At 36.5% G+C, this 23,667-nt stretch overlaps 1 protein-coding gene across 2 annotated transcripts; it reads right to left on the minus strand.

Moving 5' to 3' along the window:
- Positions 1–1,277: 1,277 nt before the first annotated feature.
- Positions 1,278–9,257, minus strand: LOC106069896 (uncharacterized). 2 transcript variants are annotated; one of them, XM_056045089.1, is made up of 3 exons: positions 9,131–9,257; positions 2,910–3,805; positions 1,278–1,792 (listed from the first exon to the last, which is right to left on the minus strand). In XM_056045089.1, exons 2-3 carry the CDS (start codon positions 3,791–3,793, stop codon positions 1,621–1,623), a joined length of 1,056 nt encoding a protein of 351 aa, XP_055901064.1. In that variant the 5' UTR covers positions 3,794–3,805; positions 9,131–9,257; the 3' UTR covers positions 1,278–1,620. The 2 variants fall into 2 exon arrangements, with proteins under 2 accessions (XP_055901064.1, XP_013085119.2); XM_013229665.2 differs by lacking the exon at positions 9,131–9,257 and adding an exon at positions 6,744–6,901.
- Between the last annotated feature and the right edge of the window lie 14,410 nt (positions 9,258–23,667).

The following is a 23,667-nucleotide window of genomic DNA, read 5'->3' on the forward strand; positions in this document are numbered from 1 at the left end:
TTATATGATTCGAATGTTTCTAACGAATTGGATTTTTATTACATCCTAAGCAAAACCTCCCGCAGGACGGCGGGGGGATGGTGGCGGGCAGGGTTTGAACTCGAGACCATCGACACGACAGTTCAAAGCGCAGCTCACACGACCAGGCATTGCCACTGTTCTCTTGTTTCAAAACCTCATTAGGGAACATATTATTAAAAATACAATGATGAGTTCATAATCCAATTTCTGTCAGTGGCGTAGCTAGGGTGGGAGAGAATTTTAAAATTCCTCCTGGCCCAAACGTGAGGAGGGCCCCAAAATGAATGTTTTATATAATATATAAATAAATATTAAATATTACGCAAAATGCATGGGCCCCAAAAGAGGTCAACATGTAAAATACAAAAAATAAAAATAATACAACAAAACAAAGCTTATGGTAAGTGTAATTGTATGAATCATTTTAAACCAATCAAGGCTTATCTCCCCTTATCTAGTATTATCTCTTTATAAAACGAAATTAATAAAATTAAAAAAAAAAAATAATTGGTCAGTATATGGTATATGTTTTGTTAGGGCCAATGAATAATTGTCCAGTTGTAACTTGATACGTGAATGAGAAGTGGGAGAAGTAAACACGAATCCAGACAGACAGAATACGTTGATAGAAGCTTTGAATATATTCATTCCTTAAGACAAACTAAAAGATGGTCGAGTTGGAGTCTGAGCTGAGTGATGTTAACTGATGGTTGGTCACTGGTGAAAGGCCAATCTTTCATTCCTGGTATACGTTTACTATTTTGCATATTGTACTGAGGCTCAGGTTGTTCCAATAAATAAACACTGCTTATTCAATCTTTTTTTGAAATAGTTTTAAATTATATACATACTAAATGTAGTTTCTCTTTTTTTTAAAAAACAATCCAGCAACAGAAAACCCATTTTAAGAATATTAGTATTTTTATAAAACATTATTTTGAAAAATAACTAACCTGTCTGCCTAGATGCTCAATAACAGAAAAAAAAAAGGACCTGCCTAGTCTGCCCTGATTTATTTTTTTACTATTAATTGCATTTTTTTAAATGGTGTTTTTTAATGAAAAAATTGCCTTAATGAAATATTTTTATAAACAAAAACGGTTCACTTTCAGATTAAAATGTAGCCATTGCAAGCTGCAAAATTATTTTTATTTTTGTTTTTAGATCTAAGCGAGACAGACGGACGGACAGACAACACTATCTAATAACGACTTTTTCCCTTTCGGGGACGACAAAAAAAAAATTGACATATCTAGTGATTTGGTATGTATATATTTTTTAAAATTACATCTATGTACATATTTAAACAGCAGACACTTCACAAGCAGCATTTGTTCTTCTTTGAGTAAAAACATTTGTGGTAGCCTCTGGTGGAGAGTAAATGGGTTTACAAAAATAAGTGCTAAACAACAACAAGAACAGGATTTCATGTCGTGATCCTCTCTCTAGCCCAGTGTTACCTGAATAGCTGTTCCACGAACTACTGGAATAGTAGGCCACCACGTGAATTGATCTCTCTAAAATATAGACAAAGTGTTCCGCTAAATACTCAGAATGTGCGAAGTGTTCCGTTTAGGAAAAGGTTTGGGAAACACTGCTCTAGCCTTCTCTGACGTAGCTAATACTCAGGCCGGAAGTGCGGTGCGCAGGTCGGAGCAGCTCTAGCGTCTTTTTGACTCGATATCGTATTTCCGGAAACAGTAGGAATGTCATAGGCAGCAGCAAAACTTTGAAGCCTTCCAGAATGTTCACAGCAGCTTTCAACGTAACTCTGGGTAGACAAAAAACATATTAATAGTGGAATAAAATTAGAATAAAATAAAATAAAAATGAATATAGTTCAATCTGTATTTATTTTGTCTAAGAGAGCTAATCTACTCTTGCTTTCAGAATCTACGTTCTGCCAGTACAAGACTTATTATGATTGATGTATTAAAAATAAAATATATCAACTTTGAATGTTTGTCAGCACTTACAGATTCGAGCGTGTTTCCTTGACACGGTAAAACGTAATAGGATCAGGGCCGGATTTAAATAAGTGGAAGCCCGGGGCAGGATTTTTGTGTAGGCCGACAAACTTTTTGGAAAGCCTAAATACAAATACTCCTATGAATAATACTACTACTATATCCCAGCATGCCATATTTGGTCCTTTAGGCACATCAGCTGCGCGGAGTTGGGGGGTGGGGGGAACTGCTGTGTGGGCGACATCGTTCCGACCATAAACAATGTCCAGGCTTTCGTCTCGCTTGTTCGACTTCGACTTCTACGACTGAAGGAGGCCATATTTTAGAAGACAAAATAGGGTATCTCATTTTCCTTCTTTTTTTTAATTTTTTTTTTTATTAAAAATGAATATGTAAATTATAGTAAAGGGGGCAGTTACCCCACCTGCCCTCCCTTTAAATCCGGCCCTGAATAGGATACAAGTAAAAAAAAAATACTTTTAACAACCTCAAAAAAAAAAAGTCTTTATAAAAATACAATACATCCATTATAAAACATAAAATATGATAAAATAGAAAAACATTATTAAGCAAAAATATTTTTAAAACGAGTATCGAGCCCGTGAATTTGACACCGCCAGATGTGTGAACGTAGGCCTACGTCGTTACTGTCTGTCTGTCACCTCTGACGATCAGTCTGTCCGTCTGCCATGTACACATTTCATCTACAGATAAAGTAGCTAATTTAATGAGTTATTCCTTACAATTCACAGTTACCGTACTATTGCAGCACCCCTATATATATTACCCTTGACGGGATGAGAGCCATCAGTCAGATCCGAACAGAGGTCTTCTTCTTAAAACTCAAATCTCCCACAAGGCATTTACCTTAGACCAAACCTAGTTGCATTCGAATAGGGTTATTTTTGTAAAAAGTCTTACGTTACACAGTCCTTGTAGTAGCTGGATCTGATTATGTTCAGGACCAACCCAAAGTCGCAGGCGTAGATGATAACAGTCATAGCTACGTACGGCAGGACACCCTCAGCTTCATTACTTCCGCCGATCAGCTGGCGCGCCATTTCCCCTACGCCGGTTCTCTCTCGAACTTTCTTTTTCCAGCTCAGGAAGACGGTCGCCGCCAGACAAATTGCAATCAAGATGGCGGGCACGCCGATATTCAAAACGTAAAGAATTTTTCTGACGTCGAACATTCTCGTCCAACAGACGGTTTCGTTTTTGCTGGCCCTGGTTAACAGAATTTGTTGAGTATGAGTGAAGATCGTGGGCGGGACTACGAGGACCGAAAGAACCCAAGGCATAAGCAAAACACCAAAAGTTACGGCGATTGAAAGCCAACGACTTAACCTTGTGAGAAAGAGATCCGCGCCAAGGAGCGTGACCACAGCCAACGCGAGAATAAGAACGAGATTCCAATTGGAGACAAACTCATTAATGTAGAATATCAAGTTCATGGCCATGGTCTCAGGACACGTCCAAGCCTCGTTTCTGGCTACAGTGTACATGTACAGCGAGAATGGCAGATAGACCAGGCATTCGAAGAGGTTTTGAATACAAACACTGGAGAGTAGTCTGTTACGCAGGCGTAGACGTAGCTCCGCAGATGTCAAAATGGCTAGGAGCAGCCAGAGGTTCAGAACAGTGCCAAGGACGTCTGTGACAATATCCGACCACAGCATAGCCGTACGGAAATTCCTGTAGAAAGAGCGATCGAAGCAAGGCGTCGAATAGGAGACATTTCCGTAGAAAAGAGAGATGTTGTCGGTGCTGTTGATAAATCGAAGCAATCGTCTATTGTCGTTCATAGCTGTTTACACCTGAAACAGAGACGTGACAGTTCAAAACCTGACATGTCTAAATGTAGTAGTACTTAATGGATGAACCGAGGATTTGAGAGAAAGATTGTTGTATAGACTGATATACCTGATGTATAGGACTGATATACCTGATGTACAGATTAATATACCTGATGTTTTACCTATCCCTTAGCCTGTTGAACCGTTGGGGCACCATGCAAGATTTGTCAACAGTCTTTCTCCATTCCTCCATTCCATTAATATACTTGATGTACAAATTCATAAACCTAATATACAGACTAATATAGTTGGTGTACAGACTGATTTATCTGATGTACATATTGATATACCTTATAAACACTTTGATATACCTGATGTACAGATAGATATACTTGATGTGCACATTAATATACGGCATGTACAGACTGATTTACATAATGTACAGACTGATTAACTTAATGCACATATTGATATACCGGATGTACATAATGATATACCGGTAGCTGTTTACATATTGATATACCTGATGTCTACCCCCCCCCCCCCCAAGGGGCGGGTGGAATTTTGTGACTTTTTTTTTCACTTTTATTATTGTAGGTGATATTTTAATATTAAACCATTACTTGCCTCAGCGCAGCCAAGGTCGAGTTTTAAGTTTAAAATCCCCTTTCACAGGGTTTTGAGGTTGAAACTCCCCTCTACAATAAAACAAAAAGATAAAGCAACCGACTGTCACTAAATTGCATGAGCGTAGCCAAGGGTTTTTTTTAGTTTAAACCCGCTCCTCCAGATTTTTTTACTTTAAACACCACATCTTGCTAAGAAAGCTGAACAAGCAGCATACTAAGGCAACTTGAAGATGTTGCACGGTACCACAAAACTTCGTGCGTGAAAGTTCAAGAATCCAGAAAGACCTGCAAAAGACATGCTGGGCAACACAACTAATAACAGATGAATAGAAAGTTGGACTATTTCCTTGAATTATTGAAAATCCCCCTGACACAGAGCCAGCCATTTGTGAAAAGCATACTTGAGAAGAAAATCAGAGGGCTATCACAAAATGAAATATGGAAAGGCAGCATGACCTGATGACATGCCAGCAGAAGCCTTGAAAGCAGACCTGGAGTTTTCAGTCGAACTGCTCTACCAGCTTTTTGAAAGGACATAGGAGAAAGAGTACATACGGCCAGAATGGAAAGAAGGATACCATATTGTAACCATTTAAAGCTTCCCAAAAAGGGTCACCTCAACAACTGTAATAATTACAGAGGAATCACACTTCTTTTAGTCAGAGGAAAAAACTTCAATCGTATCCTCTTAGAAAGAATTAAGAACTCAGTAGACCATAAGCTGAGGAATGAGCTGGCCGGTTTTAGGAAAAATAGATCGTGTACAAACTAAATAGCGGCCCTACGTATCATAGTAGAACAATCGCTGGGATGGAGTTCCCCTCTTCTTGTTAGTTTTCTAGACCACGAGACGGACTTGACAGTGTGGACCGTGCCACTCTCTGGAAGCTACTTCGAACTTAAGGCATCCCTGAAAAAAGAGTGAGTATAATCGGAAACTCGTATGAGATGTAGAGCGGTTCAGTTTGAATGGCTGTCCCTTGGAGAAAGTAGAATCCTTTCACTACTTGGGTAGCATCATACATGAAACAGGTGGAACAGATGCTGATGTCAAGGCAAGAATTGGAAAAGCAAGGGTCGCCTTCATACATCTTAATAAAATCTGAATGGCAGGAGAAATTTCCCTGAAAACAAAGATGCGTCTCTAACTCAAATGTTAAGGCAGTTTTGCTTCAGCCCATGTAGCGAAAACCTGGAGAACAACTGAAACTGCCATTAGGAAAATGCAAAACTTTCATTAACAGCTGGCTACGAAGAACCCTTCACATTCATTGGCAAGACACGATCAGTAACAGTGACCTCTTGCAAAGAACCAACCAAGCTCCTGCAGAAGCAGAAATCAGAAAGAGAAGGGCTGGACTGGGCACACTTTGAGCAAATCTTCAACTAGCATCCCAAGGCAGGCATTGAAGTGGAACCCACAGGGCAAGAGACACAGAGGGCGTCCTAGAAGCATCTGGCGACGGAAACTAGAGGCAGACATATTAAAGTTTAGTTACACATGGAACAAGATGGAAAGAATGGCCCAGGGGACTATGGAGATCTAGTGTTGTTGGCCCAGTGGACTATGGAGATCTAGTGTTGGCTGCCCAGGACAGGGGACTATGGAGATCTAGTGTTGGTGGCCCAGGACAGGGGACTATGGAGATCTAGTGTTGGTGGCCCAGGGGACTAAGGAGATCTAGTGTTGGCGGCCCAGGGGACTATGGAGATCTAGTGTTGGTGGCCCAGGGGACTATGGAGATCTAGTGTTGGCGGCCCAGGACAGGTGACTATGGAGATCTAGTGTTGGTGGCCCAGGGGACTATGGAGATCTAGTGTTGGCGGCCCAGGGGACTATGGAGATCTAGTGTTGGTGGCCCAGGGGACTATGGAGATCTAGTGTTGGCGGCTCAGGGGACTATGGAGATCTAGTGTTGGCTGCCCAGGACAGGGGACTATGGAGATCTAGTGTTGGCGGCCCAGGACAGGGGACTATGGAGATCTAGTGTTGGCGGCCCAGGGGACTATGGAGATCTAGTGTTGGCGGCCCAGGACAGGGGACTATGGAGATCTAGTGTTGGCGGCCCAGGGGACTATGGAGATCTAGTGTTGGCGGGTGACCAGCTTAGAAAATTTTGTTATAAAAAAAAACACATCGCTTATCAATCCGTCCTTTTGTTTGGCAGATCAGATACACTGAGAAACTATTTATAACTTTTCCCGCTAAGTATGGAAATCTCCTATTAAGAAATTCATTGAATTCTTCACTCTATACTTATAGCTATAATATGGTAGAATGTTTATCTCTGTATACACCATGTAACTATACTCAACTTTGTTTTACTTACTTGTATTCACACTATAACATATATACCATAATATAAAATCTTAGTCCAAAGTCGCACTTGGGGAGGTTAGAGACTAAGATGGCAGGTCTTGCAACAGGGCGAGCTTAGTTGTCACCGTATGTCTGTCTTTACCAATGTGTGCGTGTGGCATGTTGGTGCTTAGGCCGATATGTGTCTGTGTGTGTGTGTGTGTGCGCGCGCGTTCAGGGACTGTTACTCTAGCTTACGTTGTCAGTGCTCTTATCTGTGATCAAGTTTCTCTAGTCATCTTCACACTAAATGAACAGGGGAAACAAATACCTTATAGTTTTATCTGCCTCTCATTCAACAAGCAAACTAACAAGAAGGACATACAAAAATACTTTAACGCAATAACCAAGTTTTATATTAAGTGGAGTTGTATCAATAAGTTTGGATTAAATTGGCAATATAAGTTGGCAATATAGGTTAACAACAATACGTTACCAATTGTTTTGGTTCATGCTGTTAGTTTTCTCAATATGCTATGTTATCACGTGTCTTGACCAATTGGAAAAGGGTTGGGGGAGAAAGAAGGGTGTTTCTGGGTGATCGCTTTCTAGATATTTTTTTTTGAAGTGAACGACCTGTATTAGGACTTGTGGGCTAAAGTCTTCTCAAGCCAACACGGTAACCATTTGCTAGTGAACAGCGTATGAACATGGAAGATTGTATAGTTTTCTATTGTTAGCGGCCCTCGAAAGGGGAAAAGACGCTATTAGTTTTGTGTGGAATGTCTGTCCGTCCGTTCGTCCCGTTTAAATCTCGTAAACCAGAAAAGATAGTGAAAACCCGACATCATAATTTTTAGGCCATTCAAAGTTTTGATGCAACGGCTACTTTTTTCTTTTCTAAAAGCGAAAAATCTCATTTTTTTATTCACTCATGCAAGCAGGTTTTTTTTTCATAAAATACACCACTTTCACAATCAAAAATTGTCAAGAAAGGGAGAATTTATAATTTTATGACAATAACCTTGTTCTCTCCTAAGAACGCTTGCTGCAGTTGAAATCCACAAACATACCAAAAGTATTGGAATATATGTCGGTAGCATATTGCTTGTTGTTCAATTTTTTTTCTAGATACATTCATCTATATTTTCATTAGTTAAAAAAAAAGGTAGTCTTGCCGAGAATATTTGACTTTAGTAAAAACTTTCAACATGTATGTAAATTGACTTTAGCATCAATTTCTGGCTCTTGCTGTCGTAATTTTCTAGACCTTTGCTGCAGTCTACTCGACGTTCATGATGGAAATCATGAATTGTGCTTTTGAAACTAGTCCTTCACAAAATTTTGTTTTTATTAAATATTCTTTGTATTATTATTGATATAAAATAATATATTATGTCTTTTCTTTTGAATAAAATTTTATTAAAAAAGAAGGAGACCCAAAAAAGAGGCTAAAGCCCAGAAAAGAGGTGAATGAAATACCCCCAAAAAGAGGCAAGAAAAGAGGCCTAGGGCCCAAGGATTCCTAGGATGAAAAAGCTAAAAATGAATAGCACAAATGCTGAGGTCTCCTAAAGAAAAAAAAAAGAAGAAGAGAGAGAGAGAGGAAGAAGAGAGAAAGAGAAAAAAAAGACACAAAGAAAAAAAAAAAAGAAAAGAAAAAAAGAAAATTATGCGAACGGTTTTAGATTTTTTTGTCAATTTTTAGAGGCCCCCGAGGGAGAGAGAGAAAGAGAGAGACAGAGAGAGAGAGAAATGAAATTTCATTGTAACAGATACACTAATCCAGGGGCTAAAAATATGTTAGGTTGATCATCAAAATGTGGCCCGTTTATTAAAATAAAAAAGGGGGTTCATACTGCTATTATGGTAATATATGATTATATGGTAATATATGATTACCATATAATCAATCATACACGTATAATCAAATCGTAGCCCTATATATAATATTATCTTAAAGAGGGAGGTGCTGTCAAGGACAAGAAGGCATTCTTAAAAGAGAACCGCCTTCTCTAGGCATGTTTCATTTGAACTATATTGATGACTACTCTGTGTTTCATTCGTTTATAACGGCAATACTGATCATTTCTTCTAGATAGAATATTAAATACATATTAAAGCCACTACATAATGCGAAGGAGGCGCGGTGACTGAGTGATAAAGCGCTTTACTTTCGAGCCTGGGTTTCCTGGCTCGAATCCTGGTGAAGACTGTGATTTTTATTTTCGGGATCTTAAGGGCGACTCTGAGTCCACCCAATTCTAATGGGTACCTGACATTAGTTGAGGAAAAGTAAAGGGGGTTAGTCGTTGTATGACCACACGACACCCTCGTTAATCGTGGGCTACAGAAACAGATGACATTTACATCATCTGCCCTATAGACCGCATGGTCTAAAAGGGGAACTTTACTTACTTACATACAGCAAGGTGTCCTAGATTTGAACTCCGGGAGTTAACATTGACAATTAGAGATTCCAGATGTCCCCTAGCACAATAGGCCCATTAAAACCTGGAGAAGAGAGAGGGCAGAGAACAATTGTAACCGACCGGATATTTGACCCGTCCACGACACGGCGTGTAACGAGCTGAAGACCTCACCGATAACATATCTGAGGAGGCCAGTAGATCACAGGGAACACTTTGACTTGACTTCAGTGGGACGTCACAACCAAGTCCACTTTGGCATTCATATCTTCTCGTAAAGAAAGTTTGACAAACGTTGAATTAAACATGAAAAACATTTAGAAAGATAATTTAAACAAGAAATAATATACAGGATTTTCTTGATATTTAAAAAAAGATGATTTATATGTAAACTGCGGCCTTTTAGGGAAATACCGAAAATACAATACAAAGATCTGTTCATCATCATCATCAAACTCCATTTGAGTGAGGGCTTGAGAGGTTCAAATCCTCTCTTGCAAAAGCCCTGCTGTTTTGCGTAGTGCATACATGTCATCATACAGGTCGAGATTTTTGGATTCTCAGACCTGTCAAGACGAAGATTAACAAGTCTGGAGCATTCAAAAAGAATATGAGACACGGTTTCCTCTTCTTCCCCTCAGCGGGGGCACCGTTAATTAAAATTTGGCCATAGCCGTGAGAAATATGAGCCAACAGGACAGTGGCCTATCCTGCACTGTGCTATAATGGCTTGCTCAGGCCTGGACAGTCTCCACCACGGGGGAGTGCTGTCAGGGCGCCTCATGCGCTCCCAGACTCCACGGGCTGTTTGGAACTTGCCCAAGCACTCAAACCACTTTTCTATTTCTAATTTTGTTTTGTTTGTATAGCCAGAGCCAGATGAAAAGTCACAGCCTCTGCTTGGTGGGTGAGCCCTCCCTAGTGGGCCAAGGAGTCTGCAATGGTGTTGCCAGTGACTCCTATCTGACTCGGTATCCACTACAGTATTACAGGGGTGCCATAGCGTTGCTTAATGTTGTGTGAAGCCATGATGACAGTGTCGATATTGAGGGGCCATGGTTCAGGGCTTTGCAAAGCCTGCAGAACAGATTTTGAGTCAGTGACCACAACAATCTATGTTGCCCTCAAATGTCTTTCGCCGACTAAGGGTTAGATTTGATAGAAAGCTTGCTGTTTTTCGCTATTAGAGGTCCCAAGGTAGCAAGGTTGCGAATCGCAGCATTTAAAAAATATATAACGAAAATAGGACTACCTGTATATTATTTATTTTCCCCTATTGTATTGTATTGTATTGCCTTTTTTAAAAAAAATATCTTTTTAAATGTTTTTCTTGTGTACGAAATTTCATGCGGATACGTACACAGTGTCGTGATCAATGAATCAGTCAGTGGTATTTTTATTTATATATATACAAATTTGATCAGGAGTCCCAGACTAACAATAATAAAACTGTGCGATTAGAAATATTTTGAACGATTGTTTTTGTTTAGCATTCCCAAGGCGCTATGATCCTCTCACTGGTCTGGACCAGTAGGGAAAAAAAGGGGGGGGGGGGAGAAAGAATGGGGTATTTTAAGAAGGTTACCGTGGTAGCTTTTTTAATGTATTTTATGTAACAAAAAAGTTGTACAATTTGAACTGGAGGGCTCAAGCCTTTCCAAGCCAGGACATTGATCCACGTGCCATCGAAATGTTTATGAAAAGGGAAGGTTTTATAATTATCTATCGTTAGTTTCAAACTTTTAAGCGACAACATAATTTTCTACACAAAATATAAAGGGGACTAATTCAACTTATAGCGCCATATCTGTCAAGTACGATTTCTTTACCTTGTTCGATACCAAACAAAATAATTAATCACCAATAGTTAATTAACTAATTGATATTTTTTTAAATTCTTGTTTTGTCAGGAACGAGAAATAATTGTGCGAAATTTCAACTTGATCCAAGATTGAGTGTGAGAGAAATAACGTGTACAAACTTTTTACCAGACAGACAGACAGAGTGAGTTGATCTAAAAATAGCAAACAAAAACAAAAAAAAAAAAACGCGAGGTCCTTTCAGCTACGAGGCCCTGTGCGGTCAAACACTTGACCAATAAAATCTGGGCTGGTAAGAGCCAATCAAATCAAAAATCTCAAATTCGACGTTGTCAAACAATATTCTCATCAAACGAGGGTGAGGCTATGTGTTGGCTTGATGTCACGTGACCTGAATCGGAGGAGTCCACTGTTATCCCAATTCCAGCCCAACTTCCAGCGTAATCTACACGCCACGTGAGGTACATGCTGACCGCCCTTCTCCAAGACAAGATCACGTGTCACGGTGCTGTTGTTTGCTACAGAAATAAACTGAAGTTTAAAAACTCTCACCTCACGTTGAAAGAGTTATAGAACTTTAATGATCTTCTCACGACATCCAGCAATTGATCAAGTATCAGTAGGCATAGAGAAATGAAACACAGTTGATTTTAAATACCACTAGATGCAGCTCCCTCCCGCCTCTCCGCCATTCGGGGATGTTTGAATGTTGTTAGCAACCTTTTTGCGCTACTAAATAACTAGTTCTACCCACCGGCTACGCCCGTTGGGATTTGTTCCCACCGATGTTTCACAAAATACTGTTTGATGATTTCAAGATGTTCCAAAACCAATTAAAAAAAAAATTCTAACTTGAGCTTATGGCCTATTTTTAAGCACGCCCCTCCACACACATTCTATTATCTTATCTTATATAATACAGACGTTACTTCAAAAAAGAAGATGATTACGCCCTACGAGTCATGCATTCAGTCATGCATGTTAACCAATGACTGAAATTCTGCCATGTCACTTGTTTTCCTGGCTAGCTCAGGCAACCCATTCCATACTCTAATAGCGCTAGGGAAGCAGTATTTGTACAAATTTGTCCTAGCATATGGGATGAGGAATGTGCCTTTATCTTTGTGTCTGAGTATTTTATTAATTTTTTTTTGTATTTGAAGATTATGGTTCAGTGTTTTAAAGTACTAGCACATGAATTCTAGTATCTCTGAAACTCGTGCTGAGCTGCTTTGAAATAGTAATCTATATTATAAAGTAGAATGTGAGGTGTATGTATGGATGTATGTTACTTATAGACATCAAAACCGCTTGACCAATCTTGATAAAACTAGGCAGGAATGTTCCTTAGGTACCAACTTAGACCGTAGTGTATGTATTGTAGCCCTAAAACAAACTTAAGACCCTCAAAAAAAAAATAAAGTTGTCCGACTCTATTACAGCTATAGTATTTTATGGATCTAGGCCATGTCTACAAAGTTGACATGAGAAAAGATAGAAAGGATTTAGACCTAGATCTAATTTTAAGAAATAACCTTTGCGCAGATAGTTTTTTACTTTGACACATGAAAATACAAAAGAAGATCCATTGATTTCATTATATAATAAAATTAACCTTCAATTTTGTGTTTCAAAAGCATTTTTTACATAAATTAGTTCCTTATATCTGTGATTACAGATTTCCTGACGAACATTCTTTCATTAGACAATACCGTAATGAATCGCGTACTAAATATTAATTCGTTTAATTGTTTACTTTATAATCCCATCCCTAGATCTAAAACTCTAATTCAACTCTAAGATGATAAAACTTCTCTTCGCACAGATAGTTTTATACTTTAACACATAAACATATTAATTAAAGTCCATTCATTTCAAATTTTGATCAAATAAACAATCAAATTTGGTTTTCTAAAGCTACATTCATCTGCAAAAGCTGCGAAGCCGAGTTGAGCCTAGATCTATATTTATTCATGAATCGCGTACTAAAAATTATTTCGTTTAATTGTTCACTTTATAATCCCATTCATTTAACAAAGTTATCGCTCTTTTCGTTTTCAATAGATATGAATGTATCGGCTTCGGGTAATCCCATTTTCGCAAACCTAATTTTATTTTCGTAGCGAAAGAGAAAAAACTTGAAAGGATCATTAGTTAAGTTTAACATACATCTAAATCCAATCCACTAGATTATCCAAAAGCATTTTTTACATAAATTAGTTCCTGATATCTGTGACTACAGATTTCCTGGCGAACATTATTTCATTAGACATTACCTAATGGTTACACATTAACACATCTCTCTACTGAGTCTATTCCTAGGCCTAGGTCTAAAACTCTTATTGAACTCTAAGATGATAAAACTTCTTTTCGCAAAGATAGTTTTATGCTTTAACACATAAACATACTAATTATTGTCCATTCATTTCATATTTTAATCAATTAACATTCAAATTTGTTTTTCTAAAGCATTTTTAATATATTCGTTCGCTGTTCGCTAAAGATAGGCCTATATTCATTCATGAAAAAAAGTTCACGCATGCCCAGCACAGAATGAACTCAATAGTCTATTAAAGCTCTAGATTAGTGTAGATTTAGATCTATGTCTACCTCAAGATCTACTTTATACTTTATACACATGAACATACAAAATTTAGTCTATTCATCTCAAATTTTAATCAAATATATGTAGGCCTACAAGCAAATGTTTTAATTAAAAAAAAATGGATTTAAGCCTATTAGCTATTCTGATTTGATAGCTTCATTCACACTATTTTTACATTGACACATTCGCTTTACTTATTACATTATTATTTCGTTTAATTGTTTACAAAACACTCTCAGTGACAATATCGACAGTAATGCGCAAATAAAGACCCGCGGGTCGCGGGTAACATATGTCTAGTAACCTATATATTGTTCATTTTGAGCATGACCTTCTCTTTCGTTTTTTTGTTCTCGAGAATTTACGCTTTTTTTTTTGTCACATTATAATCGAGACTGGAGTGACGTCACAGGCAGACAGCAGACGCGAGAAGTCAAATAAAAGTGTGTAATTTATTTCAAATGATTTGTTAATTTTGTACTTTTAAGTTCGAAGCTCGAAGCTATTTAATATTGAGAAATGTTTGTTTTAAAATCTATTGAATAACTAGAAGAGACTATCAACACCAAAGAATTTATAAAATAAAAAAAAAAAATGGAGAACGACCTGAATTAAATCTTATGGCTCAAGCCTTCTCAGGCTTCTCAAGCCAACACGTAACCACTCTACTAGTGGACAGCTTATGAATATGCAAGATTGTATAGTAATATATTGTTTCTATAGTCTCGTCCTATTTTTCATGTATCTGTTCGACGACGACTTATAAAGGGGACTAATTCAGCTTATACCACCACTTCAGTCAAGTACTATTTTTTCCCTTGTTTGAGATTCCAAACAAAGTAATTTATTACCAATAGTTAATTAACTTATTGGTTAATTTTTTTATTTATTGATTCTTGCGTTTTCAGTTAAATGGAATAATTGTGCAAAATGTCAGCTTGATCCGAGACAGAGTGTGGGAGAAATAGCATGTACCGGTACAAACTTTTGGCCAGACAGACAGACAGACAGACAGAGTGTGGGAGAAATAGCATGTACCAGTACAAACTTTTGGCCAGACAGACAGACAGACAGAGTGTGGGAGAAATAGCGTGTACCGGTACAAATTTTTGGCCAGACAGACAGACAGACAGACAGAGTGAGTTGATATAAGCTTTGTACAAAAAATACACGTGGCATTTATATAGTTCCTCTCGAAGGTTTAAAAAAAACGATGTGCTTGGAAAAGGTGTTGTTGATGTGATATAGAATTTGAATTCGTCGGTGTCAGTTACTATTCTTAAAACCGTATCGCACGAATTCAAAATCGGGTTGGGGCTTCTAGTAGTCCAACAGATGGGAGTGGTCAGCTTGATTCGTCTTGTCCTCTTGACATTTTCTTTTTTACATTTTATAGGACATATGGGATGCGAAACGACATTACAAATAAACTATGTTCTATTACAATTTTAATCAATAAAATGTTAATCATTAGACATCTATAAGTTAGAATTAAAATGTTAATCATTAGACATCTATAAGTTAGAATTAAAACGTATATAATTTGATTTAATTTTTTTCGAAAATAAATATTAAATAATTGTCCCGTTGTTAGCTCTACATGATATCAAAGATTTTTTTTTTGTGTTGTCAGGTAAAAGAAATAACTTTCAAAATTTCAGCTTGATCCGAGATTGGGAGTGGGAGAAATAACGTGTGCAAACTTTTGACCAGAAGACAGAGTCAGTTGTAAAAATTTATTTGAATTTCCTCTTAGTTTTATTTTTTGTTCAATCTCTACTGTTAGCGCCCACTTCCTTCAGATTCAAAAGTCAAACCTCGGAAGGTTATGAAACGAAACATGTCAAATACTCAAGTAAAATCATTTGTTTCAAGCTAAAACTTCGCAGTAAGTAGTATGGCTGATTAGCGATGTTGAGAGTCAATACTTTTCATTATATCTATATATATATAATTCTCTTCTTCCCTCAACAGTTTAAACGAGTAGAAAGGAGTAAAGGAAAGATCACTCTCTTATTTCTGCGTATAGTCCACTAGAAAACGAGTAGTATTCACACTACGGATGACTGGCTGCGCGCTGGACAGTCGTTTAAATGTATCAAACTCTACCCGCTCCCACCCCCCTTTGTCTAGCGGGAAGTTTGGACTAGGAACTAATCTAAGTAATCTACATAGCAGGGCCGGACTTACCCATTGTGGGACCCTATGCAAAACGGATTTCGCGGGGCCAAGTTTGAGTAGAGAAGCGGATACTAAGTGAAATTTAAGAGTTTGTATTAGAAAATAAATTCGTCTATGCATTTTATTCATTCTTTACAACGTACAGAATTACTACACGAGCCTTGCGTATAGCGAAATCATACAGTATATCATAAGAATTCTGTTTCCTACATAGATCACGCTCAATAGCAAGAATTATCAAATGTTTGAATCTATCTTTGAGAATTGTTGATCTCAAGTAATTCTCGGCTTGTTAGTCTGTCTAAGTATATTCATTAAAATAAGTAGTTCATGTTTGGTGGCTTATCGTACCAGCAGACGGGAACCAAAAGAAAAAAATTGCATAAGAAAATAAGAGCTAGCTAAGACTTAAATTCTTCCGTGCCGTTCTGCGCATGTGCGGCATATTGTCTCCATGGAAATTGGTCTCCATCAATGTCTGCAGTCTGATCCCAGCTAATGCCCTGACGTCCTCTATGAAGGTGCGGCGTTAAGTTATACGAGGACGTCAAATTATTTCGTTTTCCTTGTATCGGCCTCCACGTCATTGTTACCCAAGAGAAAGTTAGAACAGAGACAAGCTTCTCGCAGCGTTTGGAATTTATTTTGAAACAAACATACAAGAAACACATTCAAATAGGAATGTCAGTTATGTTTTTAAGAGATGTCATACATACAAGAAACACATTCAAATAGGAATGTCAGTTATGTTTTGAAGAGATGTCATACATACAAGAAACACATTCAAATAGGATCGTCAGTTATGTTTTGAAGAGATGTCATACATACAAGAAACACATTCAAATAGGATCGTCAGTTATGTTTTAAAGAGATGTCATACATACAAGAAACACATTCAAATAGGAATGTCAGTTATGTTTTTAAGTGATATCATACATACAAGAATCACATTCAAATAGGAATGTCAGTTATGTTTTGAAGAGATGTCATACTTACAAGAAACACATTCAAATAGGAATGTCAGTTATGTTTTGAAGAGATGTCATACATACAAGAAACACATTCAAATAGGAATGTCAGTTATGTTTTGAAGAGATGTCATACATACAAGAAACACATTCAAATAGGAATGTCAGTTATGTTTTGAAGAGATGTCATACATACAAGAAACACATTCAAATAGGATCGTCAGTTATGTTTTGAAGAGATATCATACATACAAGAAACACATTCAAATAGGAATGTCAGTTATGTTTTGAAGAGATGTCATACATACAAGAAACACATTCAAATAGGATCGTCAGTTATGTTTTGAAGAGATGTCATACATACAAGAAACACATTGAAATAGGATCGTCAGTTATGTTTTGAAGAGATGTCATACATACAAGAATCACATTCAAATAGGAATGTCAGTTATGTTTTTAAGAGATGTCATACATACAAGAATCACATTCAAATAGGAATGTCAATTATGATTTTAAGTGATATCATACATACAAGAATCACATTCAAATAGGAATGTCAGTTATGTTTTTAAGTGATATCATACATACAAGAATCACATTCAAATAGGAATGTCAAATAGGAATGTCAGTTATGTTTTGAAGAGATGTCATACATACAAGAAACACATTCAAATAGGAATGTCAGTTATGTTTTGAAGAGATGTCATACATACAAGAAACACATTCAAATAGGAATGTCAGTTATGTTTTGAAGAGATGTCATACATACAAGAAACACATTCAAATAGGAATGTCAGTTATGTTTTGAAGAGATGTCATACATACAAGAAACACATTCAAATAGGATCGTCAGTTATGTTTTGAAGAGATATCATACATACAAGAAACACATTCAAATAGGAATGTCAGTTATGTTTTGAAGAGATGTCATACATACAAGAAACACATTCAAATAGGATCGTCAGTTATGTTTTGAAGAGATGTCATACATACAAGAAACACATTCAAATAGGATCGTCAGTTATGTTTTGAAGAGATGTCATACATACAAGAATCACATTCAAATAGGAATGTCAGTTATGTTTTTAAGAGATGTCATACATACAAGAATCACATTCAAATAGGAATGTCAGTTATGTTTTTAAGTGATATCATACATACAAGAATCACATTCAAATAGGAATGTCAGTTATGTTTTTAAGTGATATCATACATACAAGAATCACATTCAAATAGGAATGTCAAATAGGAATGTCAGTTATGTTTTGAAGAGATGTCATACATACAAGAAACACATTCAAATAGGAATGTCAGTTATGTTTTGAAGAGATGTCATACATACAAGAAACACATTCAAATAGGAATGTCAGTTATGTTTTGAAGAGATGTCATACATACAAGAATCACATTCAAATAGGAATGTCAGTTATGTTTTTAAGAGATGTCATACATACAAGAAACACATTCAAATAGGAATGTCAGTTATGTTTTTAAGTGATATCATACATACAAGAATCACATTCAAATAGGAATGTCAGTTATGTTTTTAAGTGATATCATACATACAAGAATCACATTCAAATAGGAATGTCAAATAGGAATGTCAGTTATGTTTTGAAGAGATGTCATACATACAAGAAACACATTCAAATAGGAATGTCAGTTATGTTTTGAAGAGATGTCATACATACAAGAAACACATTCAAATAGGAATGTCAGTTATGTTTTGAAGAGATGTCATACATACAAGAAACACATTCAAATAGGAATGTCAGTTATGTTTTGAAGAGATGTCATACATACAAGAAACACATTCAAATAGGAATGTCAGTTATGTTTTGAAGAGATGTCATACATACAAGAAACACATTCAAATAGGAATGTCAGTTATGTTTTGAAGAGATGTCATACATACAAGAAACACATTCAAATAGGATCGTCAGTTATGTTTTGAAGAGATGTCATACATACAAGAAACACATTCAAATAGGATCGTCAGTTATGTTTTGAAGAGATGTCATACATACAAGAATCACATTCAAATAGGAATGTCAGTTATGTTTTTAAGTGATATCATACATACAAGAATCACATTAAAATAGGAATGTCAGTTATGTTTTTAAGTGATATCATACATACAAGAATCACATTCAAATAGGAATGTCAGTTATGTTTTTAAGTGATATCATACATACAAGAATCACATTCAAATAGGAATGTCAAATAGGAATGTCAGTTTTGTTTTGAAGAGATGTCATACATACAAGAAACACATTCAAATAGGAATGTCAGTTATGTTTTGAAGAGATGTCATACATACAAGAAACACATTCAAATAGGAATGTCAGTTATGTTTTGAAGAGATGTCATACATACAAGAAACACATTCAAATAGGAATGTCAGTTATGTTTTTAAGTGATATCATACATACAAGAATCACATTCAAATAGGAATGTCAGTTATGTTTTTAAGAGATGTCATACATACAAGAATCACATTCAAATAGGAATGTCAGTTATGTTTTTAAGTGATATCATACATACAAGAATCACATTCAAATAGGAATGTCAGTTATGTTTTTAAGTGATATCATACATACAAGAATCACATTCAAATAGGAATGTCAAATAGGAATGTCAGTTATGTTTTGAAGAGATGTCATACATACAAGAAACACATTCAAATAGGAATGTCAGTTATGTTTTGAAGAGATGTCATACATACAAGAAACACATTCAAATAGGAATGTCAGTTATGTTTTGAAGAGATGTCATACATACAAGAAACACATTCAAATAGGAATGTCAGTTATGTTTTGAAGAGATGTCATACATACAAGAAACACATTCAAATAGGAATGTCAGTTATGTTTTGAAGAGATGTCATACATACAAGAAACACATTCAAATAGGAATGTCAGTTATGTTTTGAAGAGATGTCATACATACAAGAAACACATTCAAATAGGATCGTCAGTTATGTTTTGAAGAGATGTCATACATACAAGAAACACATTCAAATAGGATCGTCAGTTATGTTTTGAAGAGATGTCATACATACAAGAATCACATTCAAATAGGAATGTCAGTTATGTTTTTAAGAGATGTCATACATACAAGAATCACATTCAAATAGGAATGTCAGTTATGTTTTTAAGACTAAGACTAAGACTAAGACTAAGACTGCTTTATTGATCCTTACGGAAATTTGTTGTGATTACAAGGACTCGTTTCTCATATAAAGACAACACAACAGAAACATACATATAAATACAACAGACAACATGAAGAGTTCATTCAGCGACTACACACATGTATCTTGGTGCATTTCATGTTCCCTGATCAATGAGTGGCGGTGATAGAGTCTGACCGAGTGAGGTACGAACGAGTTTTTGTACCGCTCCGTTCTTGTTTTGATTGACAGCAGTCGCCCACTTCGCGACGACCTGGCGTAGTTCTGATGGAGCGGGTGGCCGTTGTCTTCCAAGATTTTTTCGATTTTTCTTAGGCACGTTTGTTCAAAAAGTTCCTTTAAATGTGGTAATGTTGTGAGTGTAATTTTTGATGCTTTTTTAATGATGTTTTCTAGACGTTGCAACAGTTTAGATGAGGCGTTGCCTTGCCAACAACTTATTCCGTATGTTAGCAGATTTTGTACAGTTGCGCCGTAAAATGTCTCAAGGATCTTCTTGTTTAATTTAAAACTGTTGAGTTTGTATAGAAAAAAGAGTCGCTAAGCTGTTTTCTTTGTCAGAGTTCCAAGGTGGTCTTCCCATGAAAGCTTGTTGTTGATGATAACGCCTAGATATTTATATGCCTTTACTTGTTCTATAGATGTAGTGTTTATTTGCAGTTCACGTATAGTTTGTTTTTTCTTTCTAAAATCTATTATAAGTTCTTTAGTTTTTGTTACATTCAGTTCTAGAAAGTTGTCGGTGCACCAGTTTGTAAACTCTTCTATCGAGCTTCGATACTGAGTTTCGTCTCCTGAAATAAGACCGACTATGGCAGTATCATCAGCGAATTTAATGAGTTTAACTGAGTCATAGATGCTTCTGATGTCATTAGTGTAAAGAGTGTATAGCACAGGAGAAAGTACACAACCTTGTGGAGCACCCGTACATAGTACTCGAGTTGACGATTTGTTGTTGTTGACTTTAACATACTGGGGCCGTTGGGTTAAAAAGTTTAGAACCCATGCTTGTAAGTAAGGGTTTACATTTAAGTTACTCAGTTTGTTTATCATTAGATGTGGCTGTATGGTATTGAAAGCCGATGAGAAATCTACGAAGAGGACTCGTGCGTAGGTTTTGGGTATATCGAGATGCTTATAAAGATGGTCCAAAAGCAATAGAATGGCATCCTCAGTTCCTCTAGCTGCTTTGTATGCAAATTGGTGAGGGTCTAGGCTGTTATTGACTTTTGATACAAGTTGTTTAAGCATATATTTTTCAAAACATTTCATAACAATAGGTGTTAGTGCTACTGGGCGGAAATCATTTAAGCAATCTATTTTTGGTTTCTTAGGCACTGGTATGATTTCTGAAGTTTTCCAGATGTTTGGAATTACGCACGTTTGCAATGACTGGTTAAAGATATGACAGAAGATAGAAGAAATTTGCTCCGCACATAGCTTGATCAGCTTGCCACTAATTTTGTCTGGTCCAGAAGCTTTTGTTACGTCTACTCTTTTAAATAACAAGGTCACTTCATCCTCAGTTACAAAATTGACGTAGGGCTCTTGTTTTCCTTTGGACAGAGTGTTGAAAAGTTCTTTGTGTAGATCAACAAAATCTTCTTTGTCAAAACGAGAATAAAAATAATTTAGTTCGTTGGCGAATTTCTCATCATCAGCCACTAAAATTTGTTCTCGTTTTGAGGCGCAGCCTGTTATTTTCTTTAATTCCGCCCAGCATTGTTTTGAGTTGTTCTTGGCAAAGAAATTCTCAATTTTTTCTTTGTATGTTTTTTTCCCTTCAATTATTGCTTTTCTCAGTTTATTTTTAGCATTTATAAACTCTTCGTTGCTAGCCTTATACTTTGTTTTCTTTTCAGTAATAAGGTGTTTGATTTTTTTGGTCATCCAGGGCTTATTGTTTCCATAGACTTGTATTGTTTTTGTTGGAATTGTTAACTCCTCGCAGAATGATAGATATGAGGTAACAGTTTCTGTTAGTTCGTTTATGTCTGGACAGTTCTCAATAAGGATTTCCCAGTTAGTTTTCTCAATGCATCCTCGTAGTTTTTCTACAGCCTCTTCAGACCACATCTTGACCGTTTTTATAACTCTCTTTGTAGTTTTAAGAGTAGGTTTGTAATTTGGTATAAGATGGAGTAATACATGGTCAGATTCTCCAAGTGGGAACAAACTTTTACATTTGTAAGCCTGCTTAATGTTTACGTAGCATTTGTCGAGCGTTCTGTCCTGCCTTGTGGGGAGGGAGACATACTGGCAATAGTTTGACAGTGTGTTGTCAATATTTAGGTTGTTGAAATCTCCAGTTACGATACAAACAGAGTCCGGGTGTTTTGATTGTACATTGTGAAGCACATCAAAAATTATTTCCGACGCAGTCGCTGTGTCAGCCGTCGGTGGTATGTACACAACAACAACACACACCTGGGTGAATTCTCTAGGCAAGTAGTAAGGCCTAAGTGTGACACACATAAGTTCAATGTTAGGGTCACAAATTTTATTCCTGATGTTCACATTATTGGCGTTGCAGTATTCCTTGTTTATATAGATGGCGAGTCCTCCTCCTTTTGACTTTCCACTATTAACTGTTCTGTCTGCTCTATAAACGTAAAATTTATCGAGATCAACAGAAGAGTCGGGTATCGTATCATTGAGCCAGGTTTCAGTGAAACACATTAAGGAACACTCTCTAAATTGATACAGATGTTCACAGCAGCCTGTTAATTCTTCCATCTTATTTTGTAAAGACCTAACATTGCCTGTTACGATGGGTGGAAGAAAGCCTCTTTGTCCTCTTCTTCTACACTTAACTCGTATTCCTCCTCTACGTCCTCTCTTCTTACGTTTTGTGCCAGGTATTTGTTCGGTTAAAGCCTTAGACTTAGGCTCGTTATTAGGTTCCAAGATGGCGGGTGTGTTGTCCATACTGTCAAGCGTCTTACCACAAAACTCCACTGAAATACACGTTTCCACACAAATTAAAATCCATACCAACATTAGAATCCAAAAGACACAGTGCACATCCATTGAAACATTTGAGTAGTAACAAATTACATGAAATATTAACAGAAAAAAAAATAGAAAAAAGAGTCCAGTATAATCAGGTCGCCTGCTGTGCAGCGCCCCGGAAGCAGAAAAATGTATGTATATCATACATACAAGAATCACATTAAAATAGGAATGTCAGTTATGTTTTTAAGTGATATCATACATACAAGAATCACATTCAAATAGGGATGTCAGTTATGTTTTTAAGTGATATCATACATACAAGAATCACATTCAAATAGGAATGTCAAATAGGAATGTCAGTTATGTTTTGAAGAGATGTCATACATACAAGAAACACATTCAAATAGGAATGTCAGTTATGTTTTGAAGAGATGTCATACATACAAGAAACACATTCAAATAGGAATGTCAGTTATGTTTTGAAGAGATGTCATACATACAAGAAACACATTCAAATAGGAATGTCAGTTATGTTTTTAAGTGATATCATACATACAAGAATCACATTCAAATAGGAATGTCAGTTATGTTTTTAAGAGATGTCATACATACAAGAATCACATTCAAATAGGAATGTCAGTTATGTTTTTAAGTGATATCATACATACAAGAATCACATTCAAATAGGAATGTCAGTTATGTTTTTTAGTGATATCATACATACAAGAATCACATTCAAATTGGAATGTCAAATAGGAATGTCAGTTATGTTTTGAAGAGATGTCATACATACAAGAAACACAT

The sequence above is a fragment of the Biomphalaria glabrata genome, chromosome 10 (assembly GCF_947242115.1).
Source record: "Biomphalaria glabrata chromosome 10, xgBioGlab47.1, whole genome shotgun sequence".
Taxonomy (NCBI): domain Eukaryota; kingdom Metazoa; phylum Mollusca; class Gastropoda; family Planorbidae; genus Biomphalaria; species Biomphalaria glabrata.

What these genes read in the sequence shown, in the direction of transcription:
- LOC106069896 (XM_056045089.1), bottom strand. Translation starts at nt 3,793, where the DNA reads ATGAACGACAATAGACGATTGCTTCGATTTATCAACAGCACCGACAAC. An exon ending in TACTACAAGGACTGTGTAAC is followed by an intron (nt 1,793 to 2,909) that starts GTAAGACTTTTT and finishes TTGTCTACCCAG; the next exon opens with AGTTACGTTGAAAGCTGCTG.